The sequence below is a fragment of the Vombatus ursinus genome, unplaced genomic scaffold (genome assembly GCF_900497805.2).
Source record: "Vombatus ursinus unplaced genomic scaffold, bare-nosed wombat genome assembly UNPS02014198.1, whole genome shotgun sequence".
NCBI classification, from domain to species: Eukaryota; Metazoa; Chordata; class Mammalia; order Diprotodontia; family Vombatidae; genus Vombatus; species Vombatus ursinus.
Genome location: NW_020953976.1, coordinates 114,507 through 132,262, shown reverse-complemented (window position 1 = coordinate 132,262; position 17,756 = coordinate 114,507). Strand labels below are relative to the sequence as shown.

At 57.3% G+C, this 17,756-nt stretch overlaps 3 protein-coding genes across 4 annotated transcripts in view; all 3 read right to left on the bottom strand.

Annotated features, from left to right (window-relative positions):
- Positions 1-452: 452 nt before the first annotated feature.
- MAMSTR (MEF2 activating motif and SAP domain containing transcriptional regulator) lies at positions 453-6,400 on the bottom strand. 2 transcript variants are annotated; one of them, XM_027860579.1, is made up of 10 exons: positions 6,217-6,400; positions 5,661-5,769; positions 5,029-5,235; positions 4,400-4,530; positions 3,912-4,093; positions 3,556-3,670; positions 2,955-3,191; positions 2,547-2,651; positions 2,341-2,398; positions 453-2,119 (listed from the first exon to the last, which is right to left on the bottom strand). In XM_027860579.1, exons 2-10 carry the CDS (start codon positions 5,716-5,718, stop codon positions 1,830-1,832), a joined length of 1,383 nt encoding a protein of 460 aa, XP_027716380.1. In that variant the 5' UTR covers positions 5,719-5,769; positions 6,217-6,400; the 3' UTR covers positions 453-1,829. The 2 variants fall into 2 exon arrangements, with proteins under 2 accessions (XP_027716380.1, XP_027716379.1); XM_027860578.1 differs by having other exon boundaries at positions 5,661-6,400.
- On the bottom strand, positions 6,027-7,232 carry LOC114041893 (vegetative cell wall protein gp1-like). Its single transcript, XM_027860563.1, has 4 exons — positions 7,212-7,232; positions 6,494-7,038; positions 6,312-6,384; positions 6,027-6,125 (listed from the first exon to the last, which is right to left on the bottom strand). Exons 1-4 carry the CDS (start codon positions 7,230-7,232, stop codon positions 6,027-6,029), a joined length of 738 nt encoding a protein of 245 aa, XP_027716364.1.
- Positions 7,233-7,390: 158 nt separating this feature from the next.
- The window catches only part of RASIP1 (Ras interacting protein 1), an 11,292-nt gene continuing 926 nt past the window's right edge, over positions 7,391-17,756 (bottom strand). Inside the window, exons 3-12 of the mRNA XM_027860585.1 lie at positions 16,084-16,817; positions 15,104-15,492; positions 14,062-14,706; positions 11,893-11,930; positions 11,625-11,776; positions 11,043-11,158; positions 9,855-10,098; positions 9,572-9,744; positions 8,265-8,412; positions 7,391-7,796 (exon numbers count right to left, since the gene is read on the bottom strand). Of these exons, the coding sequence (XP_027716386.1) occupies positions 7,597-7,796; positions 8,265-8,412; positions 9,572-9,744; positions 9,855-10,098; positions 11,043-11,158; positions 11,625-11,776; positions 11,893-11,930; positions 14,062-14,706; positions 15,104-15,492; positions 16,084-16,817 (2,839 nt within the window). The 3' untranslated portion in view covers positions 7,391-7,596. The remainder of the gene's footprint in view (positions 7,797-8,264; positions 8,413-9,571; positions 9,745-9,854; positions 10,099-11,042; positions 11,159-11,624; positions 11,777-11,892; positions 11,931-14,061; positions 14,707-15,103; positions 15,493-16,083; positions 16,818-17,756) is intronic.

Genomic DNA, 17,756 nt, shown 5'->3' with positions numbered 1-17,756 from the left:
ACAATGTTGGGCAGACTCCATGGTCCTGAGCACTGGAGACAGAGAGGATCTCAAAACTTCTTTGCCGTCCTAAGGGCCTTGGGAGAGGGAGAGCTCCCATCCTGGGTGCTTCCCATGGGCCAGACACCCCCAACAAGGTATGCTGTAGAGGGCCTAATTGTTCAGGTATGGCTTGAGCACAACAGTCTCTGGTCCCCTCCTTTCCTGGGTGATCCAGGGTGAGTGCTCTCTGAGGACAGAGACCCTAAACTTTTCGGTTCCTCAGCCTCTCACTGCAAAGTTTTGCCCTTATTAAATGCTGGTTGCATTCAATCGAATTGACTTCCTATTAGACCAAGATCCTTGAAGGCAAGCAATGGAGTTCTGTTTCCCCTAGCTCCTAGCCTTGCATTCTGCACACAGCAGGCATTTAATACATGCTGGGTGACTTGGATTGAATTCCCCTACTAAACTTTGCACATTAGTAGAGAGATTTTTAATTCCAGAAGTTGTCCACACTGATAAAATCACAGGCTCAGAATGAAAGGAAAAAAACAAACAAAGACCTAAATTCTCAGGTATATGTTAAGTAGTGAATGGCTGTGGTGACCCACTGTGGGAGCTTCCTCACACTGGTGGCTTGGGCTGATGCTGCTGCCAGCTTCGAGGTCACCCCAACTGGCTCTCCTGGTATGGAGAATCCATGGAAAATGCCTCCAGTGGGGATTCGAAGTCCACTGATGATGGGACTGAGGCCTCAGTGGACACTCTCTTTCTGCTGCAGACACAGGGCAACCAAGCAATCATAGCCACAGGTGCCTTCATACAGGCCAGTAACAGGGGCCTGGACAACTGCACCCAATCTGCTAGACCGCCAGCTCCCAGACACCTTCCTGTCCATACTCCTGGGAGGCATGGTGGACCTCAGCCTGGGGTTCTGATTAGAGGCAGGATGAGCAGGAGTGCAATCCCAACCTGGGAAGCTTAAGCAGACATCAGGAGGCTGAGAGCCTGGTCCATGGACGTGGGTGTCTGTATAGCCTCGCTCTCCCCAGTGAAGACTGAAGCTTCTGAAGAGTTGGAGCCCAGTAACCTTGAGTCCTCATTTTACTGAGGCCCAGAGAGACTAGTTGACACCAAAATCACACAGTGAGTCTAGTCTAGAAATCACAGATTCTGAAAGGCAGTGGGGGCTTAGAATCTGTCTCACTCCTTCATTTTAAAGATGGGGAAACTGAGGACCAGAGATATTAAGGACCTTCCCTAAGGGTAGTTCACAATCCAGTCTACAATCACACACCTGAGGCAGGCCAGGTCCTGAGAAATGACCAGACTGGCCTTTACATTTTAGAGGAGAAAACAGATGAATGTTTGAGAATTCGACAGTCTGCTAAGAAGATGGGGGAAGGGGGAGGCTTCTTCAACATCACTCAGCTGTCCTTGTGCCTGTCCAATCCCAGACTCTCAATGTGGGCAGGATTGGGGATTGGAGCCCCTCAATTTAAGGTCCTTCTCTCCACTAGTCAGGGTCCCTGTGAATGACGGGCCATTTCTGTAGTTCTGAATGTCAGCGGCCCTGCCTCTGTTCCCCTCTCATTCCCCTCCCTCATCCTCTGGCCCCATCTGTGTCTCTGCCTCTGCAGGTTTTCCTGTGCTTCTCTTTGTGGAAACGGCACTTTTTCTCTGTGCTGGTTTCTGTCCTACTCTGCCAGTATTTGCGTGTGACTGTGAGTGCGTCTGTGAATTTCTGTCGGGATGCATGTGGCCATTTCTTGTGGCTCCTGACTTGCGGATGTCCCTGTCTGTTGGGTGCCTGTCCCCGGCAGGGCCCCCCCTCCTGCTGGCTCCCATCACCACTCCTCCACCCCCAAGTCCCAGAGTCTGCTGGTCCCGGGCTCTGAGAAGTCGGTGCAGAAGATGCTGGGGGTTGGGCCGGAGCAGTCCAGAGCTGGGCTTCCGGTCAGAGCCTCCAGCCAATCGGCGGCCTCCAGGGGACGCCCCGGGCCTGGCGATGGCGAGCTAGCCGGGGACGGAGGCCAGGAGGAGAAGACGGAGGACAGGCCCTCGGAGCCCGGCGGCGGGGATGGAGACAGGAGGTCGAAGGAGCCCGGGAAATCCAGAGGGGGTGGAGGCAGAGCTTCTGAGAGGAGTAGAGGGGAAGGAGAGAAGGAAGGGGCTGTCAGACGTCTTTGCCCCTCCCTGGTCCCTTGGGCGTCCCGTGACCTCACTCCTTGCCCCCTCCCAGAGCCTTCGAGCTCCTTTCCCTTGGGTGCCACAGGAGGTGCCTCTGCGCCAGAGCCCCACGAGCCTCCCTTGACCCTCACCCACCTCCAATACCGTCGTCCCGGATCCAGGACTCACCTGCCAGCGGCTCCAGAGGCTCGTCCAGAATGTCCTGGATCGAGTGATGCGGGTTGAGCTGGGCGGGGGAAGGTGAGGGAGGCGGTAAGCGACCCCTGCCTCTGGACTTGAACCTCCCCCTCCCCTTCTCCCCGATGTTCTTTCCCGAACCCCCAACCCTTCCTTCCCCATTCCCTCCCAGCCCCGCATCTCCTCCCTTCCCCCACCTGAGCCCTGCGGATGGCCTCCTGAAGCTCCTCTTCCAAGGACAGGCCTCTCGGCGGGGCGGGAGGAGCAGGCGGGGCCTCGGGGGCAGTGGGGCGGGGCCAGGGCTGAGGGGATGGGCACAGAGCTCAGCCCCACCTCATTGCAGGCACTCCTGGTCCCGTCCCTTTCCTCTAGGCCCTCCCTTCACCCGCCCCTGCCACGGTTTTTCCTTTCTCCCGCTCCTGCCTCTCTCCGAACTCTCCCTCCCCTAGCCCCGCCCCTAGTCGTGGTCCCTCCCATCTCCCTTCTTCTGGTTCCTCCCCTTTCGACGCCCTTTTTGTAGCCCCACCCCCGCCCGCCTGGGGCTCCTCACTTAGCCTCTTCGTTTCCCCCCCTTTCCTGTCCCCCTCCCCCTTCCCAGGACTCACGGACTTTCCAGCTGTTCTAGAAGGGGCCTGGGGCTCGGTGCGAGGTCGCGGACGGGACCTGGGCTTCGAACTAGAGCTTGGGCTGGCACGGGAGCGAACCCCGGGGCTCCGCACTGGCCGCTGCAGCGGGGGCTGCCTGTCCCGGGCCCCGGCCCCCCGCAGCCGCTCCAGTAGGGCCGGTTTGGGCCCGGACACTGGGAGGCCCCGCAGGCGGAGCTGTTGGCGTAGTTCCGAAACCTGTGGGCAGGCGGGCGCATCGACTCAGAGGCTGGGGATTGGGCGGTTGGAAGGAAGGACGCCTGAATCCCCGAGGGAACCGGGGAGCCCGGCACCTCGAGGAGAAGGCTGGACGAAAGGATTTCCAAGTCCCCGAGGGGGCTGGGCTGGGACGGGGGAGCTTAGGACCTGGAGGGGAAGACTCGAGGAAGGGACCCCGGGGCCCCCATGGAGAGGGGTTCTGAAAGGAACATCTGGGACTCAAAATGGGACGAGAGCTCCTGGATCTTCGAGGAGAAAGAACTGTGAGAGGAGACACCTGCTCTACCAGGGGCCTCAGTCTGGGGTGTCATGAAAGGGGGTCTTCTATTTCCTTACAACTCACCGTCAGCTCCTCCAATCGGAGGGTCTGAAGCTCTAACTTGGGCTTAGAGGCCACTAGTCGGGGGACCTCCGGGGGTGCGGGGCTGTCCTGGAGTCCCGGTCTCGACCCCCAAGTCCTGCAATGCATAATGGAAGATTCCTGAATCGAACTCTGGGAGGGAAGGATTGATCCCCTTGGGAGCTGAGACTCCCAGTTAACTTAAGAGAGAGTGCCTAGAGCCCCTTAGGGTTCTGGATTGGGTGAGGTGCTTCTGAGGCCGTCTGGGTGCAGAGAGCGCTGTCACTCTAGGAGCTAGGGCCAGGGGCCCAAGGCAAGGTTGTCTCGCAGGGTCCCGGGACTGCTGGGCGGAACCTCACCTAGGCAAGGACAGGTCCTGCTTGTGCCCTGACAGCTGCCCATCCTCCCTGGGGGGGCTTCCGTGGGCTGGCGCCGCTGCCCCTGGCCCTGGCCCTCCGCGGTGCTCTGGGGGCACATACGCGTGGTACTTGAGTGGTTTCAATCTGGATCTGGGCTCCCTCTGGTGACCGTCTCCTTTGGCCTGTCAAAGGATTTCCAGTTCGGGTTAGGCGCCCCTCCCCCAGCCGGAACTACACTTCCCATGAAGCCTCTAGCCAAAGCCCTGCCTAAAAAAAAAAAATCTCCCGAATCGGCTCTGCGGCATCCTAGGAGTTGTAGTCCAGAAAGCATTCCTTGGCCGGCAGGGAGCCGCAGACCACATACACACTGACCCAGGCGCCCCAAAGGAACCGGAGCGCCAAGGCTTGGGGCGAGAATTCCGAGAGGACTGCCCAGCCCCATCTGCCGGAGAGATTCGAACAAAATGACTTCTCAGTCCCCGGCTCACCTTCTTCAATGACACCCCAGAAAAGGGGAGGGTTGCTGGATTGGGTTTGGGGACTGCAGAGTCACAGGACAAGGGAGAGGAATTGGTGACGGAGACTTGGTCGGGGGCTGAGGCCGAGATCCAGGGATCCACTGTAGGGACAAAGGATTAGACTGAGAAGGGATGAAGGAAGGGATGAAGTAGCCCTCATCCCCTCTCATCTTGCCTACGGAAACAGGCGCCTCCCTGCCACAAACTTCTCCTGTGCCCAGTCTAACTTTTTACAGTTACCCAGTGGGTATTCCTAAAGCATTGCTCTGACCCTGTTCCTGCCCTGCTCTCTATGACCTTTGGGATCAAAGACGAATCTCCTCTTTGGTATTTAAAGTCCTTCGCAGTGTTCCAGGCTTCCTTCACATTACTGCTTCTCCCCCATGCTCTCTAATTTCCAGCTAAATTAACCCCCTTTGTTTTGATCTGAATCCCCAGTGATACAGAAACCTGCTTAGCCTACAATTGGAAGTAAACGTTTGGACTGGATTGGAAGACACCGTGGTGAGGCAGAGACTAAGAAGAGGCACATCCGGGTACTGGGGGGGGGGCAAATTTGGAGCTCTCTGAGTGGGAAAGGGATATGGGGAAGAAGCTACCTGAATCCCTAGGTGGAAAAGACCGGGTGAAAGAAGGCTGTGTTCCCCAGGGGGCAGGAGCTGGAGGCAGGCGCTGGGGTCCCCTGGATCCATTAGTGGGGAGAAGGGCGGAGTGACTAGAGGTCTGGGTCCCAGTCGAGATCTGGTCAGGCTTCTGCCCACTCTCACGCTGGTCCTGGGATCTCCGGTGGATTCGGAGCTGGAGGACTGAGGGAAAGCCGAGAGCCGGGTCACGGTGACCAGGCCCCGCCCCCTCCCCACGCCCAAGTCCCCCGCCCCGCTTCTGTGCGCCCGAAGGTCAGCTGGGAACCCAGCCTGGGCTGAATGGGGGAGGGGGAAGTCCTGTTATCACAGCGGCCACTGGAGAGCCTAGGACACTGGGCCCTTGCACTCTTGACCTCCTGGCACCTGTATTCCCCTCCTCACACACTCCCTCCCTTCCCCATCCCTTGCACACTGGTCTCCTTGCACACTCACTCCCCCGCCCTTGCTCTCAGCATGTGCATAGCACTTCTTTCCTGCACATCGACCCTTCTCCCTTCCTCAATCCCCTTGCACACTCAGGCCGTGCACCGATCTCCCCGTGCAACCCCATTTCTGCACAAGCGGCCCTCCCGGCTAGATTCCCTCACCGGAGCGGAACTTGGAGCGGATGAGCTGGGAACACTGGGCCGAGGCAACGAGGGTCATGGCCAGGAAGGGGGCGGAGAGGAGCTGGTCTGAAAGGCGGGGAGTGGGGGCCTCCCGGAGCGAGCAGAGGGTCCGATTAGATGGCCAGGGCAGAAAGGCATTATTCACGTGGAGGGGTAAGGAACTTTTGTTTGTCCCCCTGGGGTCCAGGACATCTAGGTCCCCGAGGGAAATAGAGTTTTGGGGGGAAGGAGCAGGTCCCTGAGGGAAAGAGTTTTGGGGGGAAGGAGCAGCAGAAAATTGGAGAACTGGGAGCTGGGAACGCCTAGCTTGTTGATAAGGAGGGAGCAGAGGAGAATGGATAGAAGTTAGGGATCACCATGCCCAGGTCCTTGAAGGGATGGCGTAGCTGAGGGCTCTGATGCCAGGCTCGGGGGTGGGGACTGTGGGTCTGAACTCCTAGGTCCCTGAGGGCACAGGGACGGGGACAGGGGTGTTAGGGGCTGGGGAAAAAATAGGACGCCTTCTCCCTTGAGGAAGGTTGGGGGGGCATCTCACCAGGTGGAATCAGGGTCGCAGGAGTGCAATGTATCTAGCCGGGTGCAACCGCCAGGCTTGAGAACTCAGGCCCCGCCCTCTCAGGCCAGACCTGCCTGTACTCCGCCCTTTCGCAACCGCCCGGGGTCCTCCAGAAGAGATTTAGTAGTCACTGGCTTATAGGGTCCTCTGCAGGATTGGAGGGTCAGGGTGGGGACAATAGGGGATGGGGTAGGGGTGGGGAGGGAGGTGGTGGAGGATGGAAGCCCCGGACGCCTGGGTCCCGAGACTCCCTTACTCCGTGCTCTGACCCTGGTGCCGGGGGGAAGGGGGAAGGCATCGGGGTGGCATAGGAGGGGGAGGGAAGAGGGCCGGGGCCGCCAGGGATGGACAGTCGCAGGTGCGGGGGCGCGGCCCCCAGCGGGAACCACCTGTTGCTAGCTTTTTCCCTGACGCTGCGCTGGGTGTCAGGTTCGGGGGAGAAAAGAGTTCAAGCTGGGGCTTGGGATGCCTGGATCCCCTAGGGACTGGGGCTGAGAAAGTGGATTCGGGTTCCTGAGGGTGGGGGAATGGCCAAAGGGACCCCTGTTGTGCCTCAGTAGTTAGCGGGGCAAACGCCCGGATTCCTGAGACGGTGGCCCTAGGAGAGGGTAGTCTCCGAATTGGCGACGCTTGAGGGTTCCCCGAAGGGGCAGAGCGGGACCCTTGGGCCCCAAAGGGGGTGAGGCTGGGGAGACCCTGGGGTACCCGAGTGGCGTTGGGGGGTGTTGATTCCTTGGGTCTCCAAGGGCGCGAGGCCTGGGGAAGGGATTCAAGAATCTCCAAGGCGTGGGGAGGGAACTGCTGAGCCCAAGGATGAGAGTTGGGGTGGGGGGGATGGAAAAGCAGACACTGGAGAGGGAATCTCTGAAGCGGCTGGGCTTGAAGAAAGGCTCCAGATTCGGGGGGGGGGGGGGATTGGAGACGGGAATCCTTGGAGCTCCGAGGGGGCCAAACTGCTAGAGACCCTGAGGGACCTGTGGGGTTGGGGATCCCATGGGTCTCGAAGGAAGCGGCGCGTGGGGAGGGGACTTTTGCCTGGTCGAGGCTTTAAGGACTCCTGGATCCCGGGGAGATGAGGTTGGGGAGGGGACGCCTGGGAGTCCGAAAGCCTGACATCCCTCGGGACACGTTCCCCACGAGGACACGCTTGGGGTCCAAGCCCCGAATTTCTTTATTTCTCTGGAAAAAAAAAATCACGGCACCCCAGGGAACGCCTGAGAACTTCAACTCCCGGCAGGCCCGGGAACGCCCCCGCGTGTTCTTCCCAGGCTTAGGACCTGGGACTAAGGAGGATGGGGGGAGGAGGGGCTGAGTGGAAGGAACTATAATTCCCGGCAAGCCCCGAGCGCAGACACCCGATCACGGCGACGAGGCCACGGGGAGCGCGTGGCGCTGATTGGCCGGCAGCTCTTTCTGCTCCAGGTCCCAGAGCAGGCGGCGGAGCCTGCGCAGTTCGGCGTGCAAGGAATCATCCGTAATAGGCCCCGAAAGGCGCAGGCGCGAACCACCCAGCGGCAGGATCAGGGGCGGGTGCGAGGAAAAGCTCTCGAAGATGTCGCCTGGCGGGATGGTGAGGGACAGTCAGAACGGAGCCAAGATCTCTGAAGGAATTGGGGTGGGGGTAGGGGTGCTTTGAAACGCCTTGGTTACTGGAGTGGGCGCTCTTCTTTCAACTACCCCCCCCCACGCCCTACCGCTCTACACCGGCCAAGAGAACTACAATCCCCAGGAGCCCCTGCGGCCGTGTCCTTTTCGGGCTTCCCCCACCGGCGCGAGGCATGGCGGGATTTGTAGTAATTTTGTACCCGGACACTCCCAATTCCCACCATATGGGTCTGGTTAATGGAAGACCCTGGCGTCTGTGGAGCTAGGGGAAAGAGCCCCTGGCTCCGCTGCGGTGGGGCATCAGAGGAGCACAGTTCTACAGCTGGAAGGAACGTCAGGGGTCCTCCAGCTCAGCTCGCTCATCTTACAGATGGGAAAACTGAGGCCCAGGGAGGGCGGGGCTGGTGGAGGGAGCTCCTCACCCGTGTCCATAGCTTCCAGCTCCGCCGGTGGTGGCTCCCAGGCTGGGGGAGGACCTCGGCCAGGGCCCAGCTGGTAATGGCTGAGCACGTGGTGAAGCTGGGCGGGGCTCAAGGTGGGGTGCTCTGCCCGAAGACTGCTCCAGGAGGCCTAAGAGAGGAGGGGCGTAGAAGTGAGGTGGGGGAAATCGATGTTAAAGGTCAGAGGTTTTTGGAGACAGTGGTGAACGGGATGCCAACACGTGATGGTGTCTAAGAACGTGGAAGCCCTTCAGAGAACCCCGGAGTTCTACCTGGCCAGTGTCCAGGTGATAGGCATGGGATCCCAGAGCTAGCTGGAAGGGAGCTCAGAAGTCATCTAGTTTAGCCCCCTTAATTTGACCGAAGAAGAAACAGGCCCATAGAGGTGAAAGTGAAGTGACTTAATCCAAACCCTAGGTACTAGGTGTGGGTTGGTATCTGAACTCCCATGTTTCCAAGTTAAATTGGAGAATGCAGCTTGAACAGTGCTGACCACAGATCACATGTCTCCATCTACTCAACCCTGAGATGTGCTGGGGGAGCTTCCATCCCATTAAGACAGTGGCACCCAACTGGGGTCTTGCCAGCATGGGCATCTCCACATCTGTCCAGCCACCTCAGGCTTTCCCCCTACCCTGTGCTCCAGGAACAGTAAGTCAATAGTCCTGGTGCTTCTGAGAAGGCTGTGACCATCTCCTGCCTCCAAGACTCCATCAGAATCTCTGGGATTCTAAGTTAGGACAACCTAGAACAAAACTTGCTCTCCACTTCAGCCCCACCTCTCTGACTCTGCCTTCCCTTTCCATCATGCCCAGTGGATTTGCCCTGGCCATTCTTCCTGCCTAGAATATGCAAGTCTTCACATCTCAGCTCAAGGGCTACCATCTACATGAAGCCTTTCCTGGTCCCCTCAGTCATGGGGACCACTCATATATCCTGTATTTAATCTGTGAATGTGTTGTTTATCCCATGGAACAGGGGTGGGGAACTTGTGGTCTCAAGGCCACATGTTCTGTGAAGTTTGGATTTGGTCAAAGGGCCGAACTTAAGGGCTTAGAGGACCCTCGTGTGATCTCAAGGCCACAGGTTTTCCACCCCAGCCGTAGAATGTAAGCTTCCTGGGGGTGAAGAACTGCTTCATTTTTCTTAGTGTCTTTATTAGTGTCTGGTGCTTACCAGATGCTTGCTTAATAATGCTTGTTGGTGAACACTACATTGTCCCTCACATCCTCCGCCTGCCTGTCACCTGCCTGCCTGTCTGTCCCTGTGAGGGGCTGGCGATTCATCACCTTGAGCAGGGAAGTCCTTGGCACACACAGCAGATTGACAGCCATGGAAAGCTTTCGGAAGAACTCGGTTGCAATGTCCCCCAGCCCTGCACCCTGAAGCCAGTCCAAAACAAGGTCCAGGTTGGTCCGAATCTGCACTGCCCGAGACCACTGGTAGAAGGGACGGCCCTGACCTGGAGAAGTGGGTAAAGGAGACAAGAGCCAGTGATCCTCAGAGAGGGGTGGCCATCCACCCCTGAGATTCCTCGGATTTGGCCTCCCAGCTTCCCCCACCCATGCTCACCCCTCTCCATCAAGGAGTTGAGCAAGGATGCGTTGGAGAAGAAAAACAGGTAGCCGAAGGTCTGGGACACCAGGTCTGGGTGAAGCTCACACTGTCGGGTCAGTTCCAAGGCCGTCTGGAACACCTCCAGGGTGGGCCTCAACCCCGGGGGCATGGCAGCCAGCTCTGCCCCAGGACCTGGAAGCTCTGCCCCGGCGGTGAAAGGGTTGCTGTCCAAAAGCGCGGGCAGCGTGGAGTACAGCGTCTGAACACAAGGGGGCAGAGGAAGATGGTAAAAAGCTAGACGGCCAACTCCCAGCAGCCCCCAAAGGCTCTCAAGTACTAGGGAGAGGAAGGAAGCTGCCCTGGCCCCCATGGACCTGGGTGAGATAAGAGGTCAAAGGACCACAGCACAGCCTTAACCGGGGGGAAACTGAGGCTCAGAGAGGGACAGAGCCACGCTACCTGGAATTCCTCCAAAGGGGAAAGAGGCAATTGAGGGGAAGAGGGGGTGAGGAAGCTAGTTTGAGTCAGGCCAGCTAGGGAAACAGGCCCACAGAGGAAATGGGATGGCCACCTCATCTGGAACAGGAAGCTGATTCAGAGTTGGAATGGCCATCCCAGCTGGGGAAGGAGCCAGAAATCATCCATTCCAAGTACCCAGGGGGAAGGTGAGGCCTAAGGAGGAGCCGTGCCTGACCCCTGGGCCCAAAGCACCCCAACCAGGGTTCACCGGCCCCCACTTCTGCTGGCGACAGGAAAGGAGGTCAACGTCTACTGAGGGAGGTCAGGGCAGAGCGGCAGCAAGTGAAGTCCAGGGAGAAGCAGGCAGTGACGGCAAAGCTAGGGCCATGCAGTCACAGGACGGGAGGCGCTGGAGGGCCAGCCTCCAGTGACATGGACAGGATGGGCCAAAAAAACGGGGAGGGGGGTGAGACCCACTCGGTCCCAGGACCCTCAAAGGAACAGGATGTGAGGGCAGAGCAGCAAGAAGGTGGGGAAGGGCTGGGGGTGCCGGTGAAGCCTTAAGGAGGTCCCAGGGCAGGGCTGGGGGCTATGAAGCCATCGGGTAGGAAGTGAGGTCCCAGAGCAGGGAGGGAGGTCAGCATCCACGGTGGCAAATGAAGTCCGAGTAAATGAGGGCAGGGCTCCAGAGCCTGAAGCTGGGAAGAGGTCAGTCACAGGGCAGAAAGGGAGAGCTGGACCCACCTTGGTGAGGTAGTAGACTGACTGTTGGAAGGTGCACATGATGACCTCATCGAGCACTGCCATGGCCTCATCACACAGCTCGAGGTCACTGCAGAGCTGGGGGTCTGAGGACAGGCCTGGAGTAGAAAAGGAAGAGCTGGGGACAAACGGTGGCTAGGGACCCCACCAGCCCCCACTGCTGGTGTGAGGGCTGTGGCAAAGGAGGAGGGCAAATGATGTTAACCCCGAAATGTAGGTGATGTGGGCCTGCTGATTGTGGAGGTCCCTGTAGGGGTAGCCATGGGCAAGAAGCGCCTGTCCCTGAGAGGTGGAAGACAAAGACATGGGCTAGCTCACATCTAGGGACAAGGGATCCTAGGCCCTACGCTGTAGGGCACCCTGGCCAGCCAGATGCCTGGGTCCCTCTAACCTTCCCTATAGGCACCCTAATCTCTAAGATGTAGGAGATCCTGGCTGGCTGGACACCTGGGTTCCATTTGGGAGAGCCATAGGGCAGGAGAAAGCTGTCCCTGAGAGGTTTGGGATGGCCAGTAGCTGGATGCCTGTACCCCTGCAGGGCCAAGACTCCCAGTCTCATCTCACCCTCCTGGTCGGCCTCTTTTTCCATGTCCAGCACCTTCTCCTGCACATAGCTGAGCAGCTCAGTGGTGTTTGCCATCCATGACATCAAAGGCCGCAGCTCAGCAGCTACAGCCTCGATGCTCAGTGGTGCCTCTAGGGTCCCCTCTGGCTGGCTGTGGGGAAACAACCCAGGCAGCCCTGGGGTGAACTGAAATAAACCCCCACAGGCTGGATCCCACCCCTAGGGGTCCCCCAACCCTGATTCACACCAACCCCAATGAGGTCTTACTTCTCTGGCTGTCGGTCTCCAATTTCCTTGATCTTCTCCTGGGAGGAGCAAAAAGGCAGAGCAAAAAGTGGTCAAGTTAGGGCAGCAAGAGGTTTGGGGTCCAAGTGATTCAGAATAGGGGTGGTGGATGAAGTGAGGTTTGCTTTTATGTGAACAAAGAGAAGGGCATCAGGAAACAAGGGAGCATGCACCATGCCTTTGAATTCTGGTCTCACCCACACCCTACTGTACCCCTCATCTGCCCTCAATGGGGAGTCCCCATCCGTGTCTCACTTTTCTTCTCTGTAAAGTAAGTGGTGATATGATAATAGGTGGCCTCTAAGGGCCTTTTTGGTTCTGAAACTCTTCAATACATACATATATATATATATAAAATTGAGATTTGAAATAAAAAATACTAAAGTCTCAGGACTTGGTATTCTGTGTCTAAGATTCTAAGAATCAAGATTCTGTAATTCCAAAGTTCTATATATCCAAGGTTCTAAAATGCTATAAGATTCAGAGATTCTAAGATCTTATGGTGCCAAGGTTTTATTATCCAAGATCCTACAAGGCCAAGGTGTATAAAGAGCCCAAAAATATAAGTCAACATAATTCCGAAGTTCGAGATCCCGTAAGACCAATGTGGGAATTTCTTTTGCTTGACTACACATGTTTGTGACAGGTTTGGTTTTTCTTGCTTCCCCAATTGAGGAACTGGGGGAGGGGAGAAAAGGATGGGACAGTAAGAATTTGGAACTGAAAATAAAACAAAATCGAATTTTAAAAATAACCTATAACTCCAAAATTCTAACAGATTCCAAGCTCAAGATTATGAGTACAAATGTACAAGATTCTAAGAGTTCAAGATTCTATAAACCTAAGGCTCTACGTGTCAAGAATTTAAGTCTGAGATTCAATGCAGTTCACAGATGTCAAAGCAGCTAGATGGTACAATCATGAAGTTCAAATGAGATAATATTTAAAGCATTTTGGAAACTTTGAAGCATAAACAGTAGGTATTATTATGATGAGCTCAAAATCTTATGACTCTAAGTTATAAGAATCTAAGAGTTCGAGATTCTATGTGTCCACGTTTTGAGCCCAAAATTACGTATGTCTAAAATGACATACTATTTACATGTTACACAAAATTTTAAGTTAAAGGTCATCTAAGTCCAAGGTTCTACATGTCTCAGATTGTATCAGATTCTGATATTCCAAGTTAGAGATATTATGAGTGCAAGATTCTGTGAATCCAAGATCTAAGAGTCTCAGATTCTATGAGTCCAAGATTATTAAAGTCACAAATTTTGTGTCTAAGATTCCAAGAGTTCAAGATTCTATCAGCCCAACATTCTAAGAATCCAAGTTTCAAAGAGTCTAAGGTTCTAAAAGCCCAAGATTACATGAGTTCAAATCCACAGTCTGAGTACAAGATTCTGAGTCTACAATTCAAAAGGTTTAAATTTCTAGTTCAAAAACAACTTCTAAAGAAGTTTTTTAAAAAAGTCCCAAATTCTATGAGTCTAAGATTCTAAGAGTTCAAGGTTCCAAGGGTCATATTGTATGACTGCAAGGTTCCAAGAGTTCCCTTGAGGAACTGATCCTGAATCCATGATTATAAGATGCCAAGATTCTCTGAGACTTTATTTCTTTGGACCTAAAAGCAGATCTACTGAGCAATGGATGGGAGTTAGAGAAAGGAACATATTCACAGCTGTAAGTCAAGTCTAACAATCCCAATGTGGAATGGGGTACCTTGGGAAGTCATGGGTTCGCTCTCACTGGAAGTTTTTTTGTTTGTTTGTTTGTTTTGGTGAGGCAATTGGGGTTAAGTGACTTGCCCAGAGTCACACAGTGAGTATTATGTGTCTGAGGATGGATTTGAACTCAGGTCCCCCTGACTCCAGGGTCGGTGCTCTATCCACTGCGCCACCTAGCTGCCCCCACTGAAAGTTTTAAAGCTGCTGCTGGATTTTTGTTTTATGTACATATATATTGGGTTAGATCGGCTTCCAACTTCAGGACTCTGATTCCAAGTCAATGTTTATATGTCTAAGATGGAAAAATCTGGCTCCTCCCATAAGTAAAACTTAACGCATGAAAGTTCTGCGTCACACCATGCCTGCGCTGCCCCCCCAGCCCTCCTGATGCCCTCCCTAGGGAAGCACCCCAAGGATGCCTCACCCAGACAGCCTCCTTGACCAGGCGAGCTAGACGGCCCAACAGTCGAGGCAGATGGCCGAGCTCCAGTTCTCGGGCGGAATGCTCTACACACATTGCAAGCAGGGTGGCTGGGCCCAGCGCGGGCAGCTGCGTTCCGGTCCCCGCCGCCCGCACGATCTCGCCCAGGAGCGCCTCCTCCTCCTTGGGCCTAAAGCGCAGGACGGGCTCTCTACCATCCAGATAGGCAGCCAGGGCCTCCCCCTGCTCCTGCAGCCCTCTCCCACAGAGGCGGCAACAGAATGCCCAGCCGGGGCCTGGTGGGGCAGCCAGGGGCCGAGCAGGGAGCCAGGGGGGCCGACCCCCCTCGGCGACTCGGGGGTCCTTGTACAGGAAAAGGAAGTGTTCACCCAGACCCAGAAGGTCACCGGGCCTCAACTCGGCTTCCCGCAGTAGCTGCCCCCCATTATGGGTGACGGCAGCACCTCGGGCTGGGCGCACGTGGGCCGGGCCCTCGGCTCCCGCCCGCACTGTACAGTGTCGGGCCAGGATGTCAGGCGCATTCAGGAAGGTGTCCACGTGGGGGGCCTGCGCTCCGCGGGCCCCAGAGCTCCCTCCACCCTGTCCAAAGACGTGTTGCTCCCGAGTCATCACGTACACTACGAATTCCTGGGAAATGAGAAAGGACCAGTGGGTGAGGTTGAAGACCCTACTGAGATCCAGACTCCGACTCCTCCTCATTCTAGGACCTAGGGCGGAGCTCGGATGACGAAACACTGGCTAATTGGGTGCTGAGGCAGGAGGATTCTTTCCATCCCCACCTCCTCCTCCAGACAGGCTAACCTTCTCTAAGTGGACTCCCTCATTCCCCGCCTTCAAATAAGCGAACTCCGGGTGGTATCCCGCTTTCTTAGTAAACTATGCTCCCCGCCCCTGTTCTCACCTCTAAATGGGCTCTCCCACCCCTCAAGTCTACAATTTCTCCTCCTCCTCCCAGCCCCTCCCCTTGCAATGGTGGCCTTTACGCCTTCTGGGAGTTGTAGTACCGCCGTCGGGGCGGCCTCACCTGTGCCTCTCGGTAACCCTTCAGCATGAGGAAATAGGGGCGGCTGGAGGGTGGCTGGATGAGACACTGCACCAGCTGGTCCCAGTCGGCAGTGGCGTCTAAGGAGTCAGACTGGGCCGGGGCCGAAGCCGGCGAGGGCGAGCCGGGCTCCCCCGGCCCCGGGGCCAAGCTAAGTGCCTGCTGCCTCCGCTCCTGCTGCCGCCGCCGGCGGCCCTGGAGGCTGAGCTCTGACACGCTGCGCCTCAGGGATAGGTTCTCGGACCGCTCTTTGGGGCCAGGGCCAGAGCCAGACACCGCGCTGGGGGATGGTCCGGGCCCCGGCCCCGGCCCCGGGCCCGATGCTGCCCGAGATCTGCTCTTCGGAGGCCGCCACGATGGGCCCCCCAGGCCTGCAGGGCATGGACACCAAGAAAGATGCACACCCAGTCAGAGACAGAGACGTAGAGACATGAACGGAGACAGCGAGAGGAATGGGGACAGAGGCAGAGAGCCATTGAGATCGAGGTGTAGAAGGAGGAGAGACACAGAGAGAAACGACCCGGGGAGATTGATTAGACAAACACGGAGACACCAGCACAGAGAGGCTGGGTGGGGGGCGTGATGGGGAAGGGACAAAGATTCAGAGAACCCCGCACCAAAGGAGAGAAATGAGCCGAGACGGAGCCAGACCCAGGCAGAGAATGAGGCTGGGGGTCCGGGACGAGAGAAGGGGGGATAGAGACTCAGAGAACCCCGCACCAGGGGAGAGAAATGAGCCGAGACGGAGCGAGGCGCAGGAAGAGAAGGAGGCTGGGGGTCCGGGACGAGAGAATGGGGGACAGGATAGAGACTGAGAAGCGCGCACCAAGGGGAGAGAAACGAGCTGAACTGACGGGGGGGGGGGGGGGGGGGGGGGGGGGCGCGGGCCGCGGGGGGGGGGGGGGGGGGGGGGGTGGAGGAACAGCCCGCCCACCTGCAGCCCCGCCCCGCCCCACCCTCACCATCCTCCTGGGCAGCAGCCGGGCCCTCCTCCTCCAGCCTGCGCGCCTCCTCCCGGCCGCGCAGCTCGAAGCGCCGGCCCCAGCCGGGCCGCGGGCGCCACAGCTCCTGCACCAGCAGGGGGCGCTCGGAGTCGCCCAGGACACGCACGTGCTCTGCCCGCCATTCCCCAGCTCCTCCGGAGGCCGCGGGTGGCCTGCCTAGCGCATCGCACAGCGCGAAGGCCTCGGCTCCTCCCCCCGTGACGCCTTCGCCGCTGCCTCCAGGCAGCCCGCCGGCCGCCAGCCCGTAGCGCTCTAGGGCCTCAGCCACCAGCTCGCGGGCCGTGGAGCGGGGCGTGGCCAAGACGCTCTTATAATTGGTGCCCGAGGCAAGGCCGCAGCCAAAGATCTTCAGCACACCAGGGGCCGGGCTGGGGCCCCCGAAGCCCGGGAGGCCCCACGAGGCCGTCTGGGGCTCGGGACCCACCGCTCCAGCCAACCCTGGGAGCTTCTTCTCGCTGGCCCAGCGTTGGGCCCCAGCTCCGGACCCAGGGCCCGCCCCGCCCCCAGACCCGCCCCCGCCCCCGGTGCCTGCCCCTTGGCCCCGGAACAGCTGGGAGATGCGCCGGGCTCGGCTCCCGGAGGCACCCCCTGCTGCCTTCACGGCCCCGACGCGGCGCAGCTCTGGGCCCGAATGACCTGAAGAGGCTGGTGCGGGGTCACTGCTGCGGCTGCCCGTGTCCGACGAGGAAGACCTGCAGAGGCCAGGGATGCAGCGGAGATTGAGAGCGACAGAGGCGTCCAGAGACAGAGAGAGGCAGGCCAAGCCAGGGGAGAGGAGAGATAGAACCTCCCGACAGTGACCGAGAGAGGGAGAAAGATGTAGAGAAACGTGGAGAAGCAGGGAGACAGAGAGAAACAGAGGAAGAGAGACAGAAAGAGACAGAGACAGAGAGAAATGAACAGAGCGGGAGAGGGGAAAAGAAACAGACCGTCAAAAGGAGGGGGAGAGGGAGACAGAAAGACAGACGGACGGAGGGAGGAGGAGGAAGGGAGACGAAGAGGAGGGGAGAAGTAGTGGGAGGGAGGGGAGAGAGAGAGAGAGAGAGAGAGAGAGAGAGAGAGAGAGAGAGAGAGAGAGAGAGATCCAGTCCCAGCCACAACAAAGAAATAAATTCCCTAAGGGTAAAGCCCTTCTGAGGGTCAAGGGTTGGAGTTCTCACTAGGCCCAGCCAGATGGCTCAGGGGGTGGGCAGATGGCTTCAAAGCTAATTCTCTTCTGGGAGAGCTCAGTGCTTTCTTGTACCACCCCTTCCCCCCATTTTCTCCTTCCTTCCCCACCCCGCATGCTAATCAATAGGTTACTTGGCTGGTCTCTTCAAAATAGGTTGATTTTTCTCTAGTCGCTTTAGGGAAATGTTTCTAGCCTGGTTAAAATGGTATAGAGACACTCTCTCCCCAGCTCTTCCACACCCCTACACACGTACCCCTTCTGGCTTTGGGGCTCAACTCCAAGACTCCCCAAATCCCTGATTTAGGAGGGACCTTGAATGTCATTTAATCAAACCCATTCTTGAAAGAGAGGGAAGCAGTTTCCTGCCAGGGCACAAAGGAGTATCCTCACAGTTCAGCATGTACCCTTCCCTATGTTCTTTCTACCTCTGGCAACAAAGTTTCCAAAATACATCTTTTTT

Bases quoted from the DNA above. Each gene is read 5' to 3' on its own strand.
- MAMSTR (XM_027860578.1), bottom strand. From the start codon at position 5,718: ATGACCCTCGTTGCCTCGGCCCAGTGTTCCCAGCTCATCCGCTCCAAG. The intron at 3,192-3,555 runs GTGAGTTGTAAG...GCCTGCCCACAG, and splicing joins TCCGATTGGAGGAGCTGACG to GTTTCGGAACTACGCCAACA. The intron at 2,120-2,340 runs GTGAGTCCTGGA...TACTCCTCTCAG, and splicing joins GCCTCTGGAGCCGCTGGCAG to AAGCTCTGCCTCCACCCCCT.
- LOC114041893 (XM_027860563.1), bottom strand. From the start codon at position 7,232: ATGGGATCCCCAACCCCACAG. The intron at 7,039-7,211 runs GTCCCTCAGGGT...CCTTGGGCTCAG, and splicing joins TGGGATCCCCAACCCCACAG to CAGTTCCCTCCCCACGCCTT. The intron at 6,385-6,493 runs GTAAGGGAGTCT...CCAATCCTGCAG, and splicing joins CACCAGGGTCAGAGCACGGA to AGGACCCTATAAGCCAGTGA.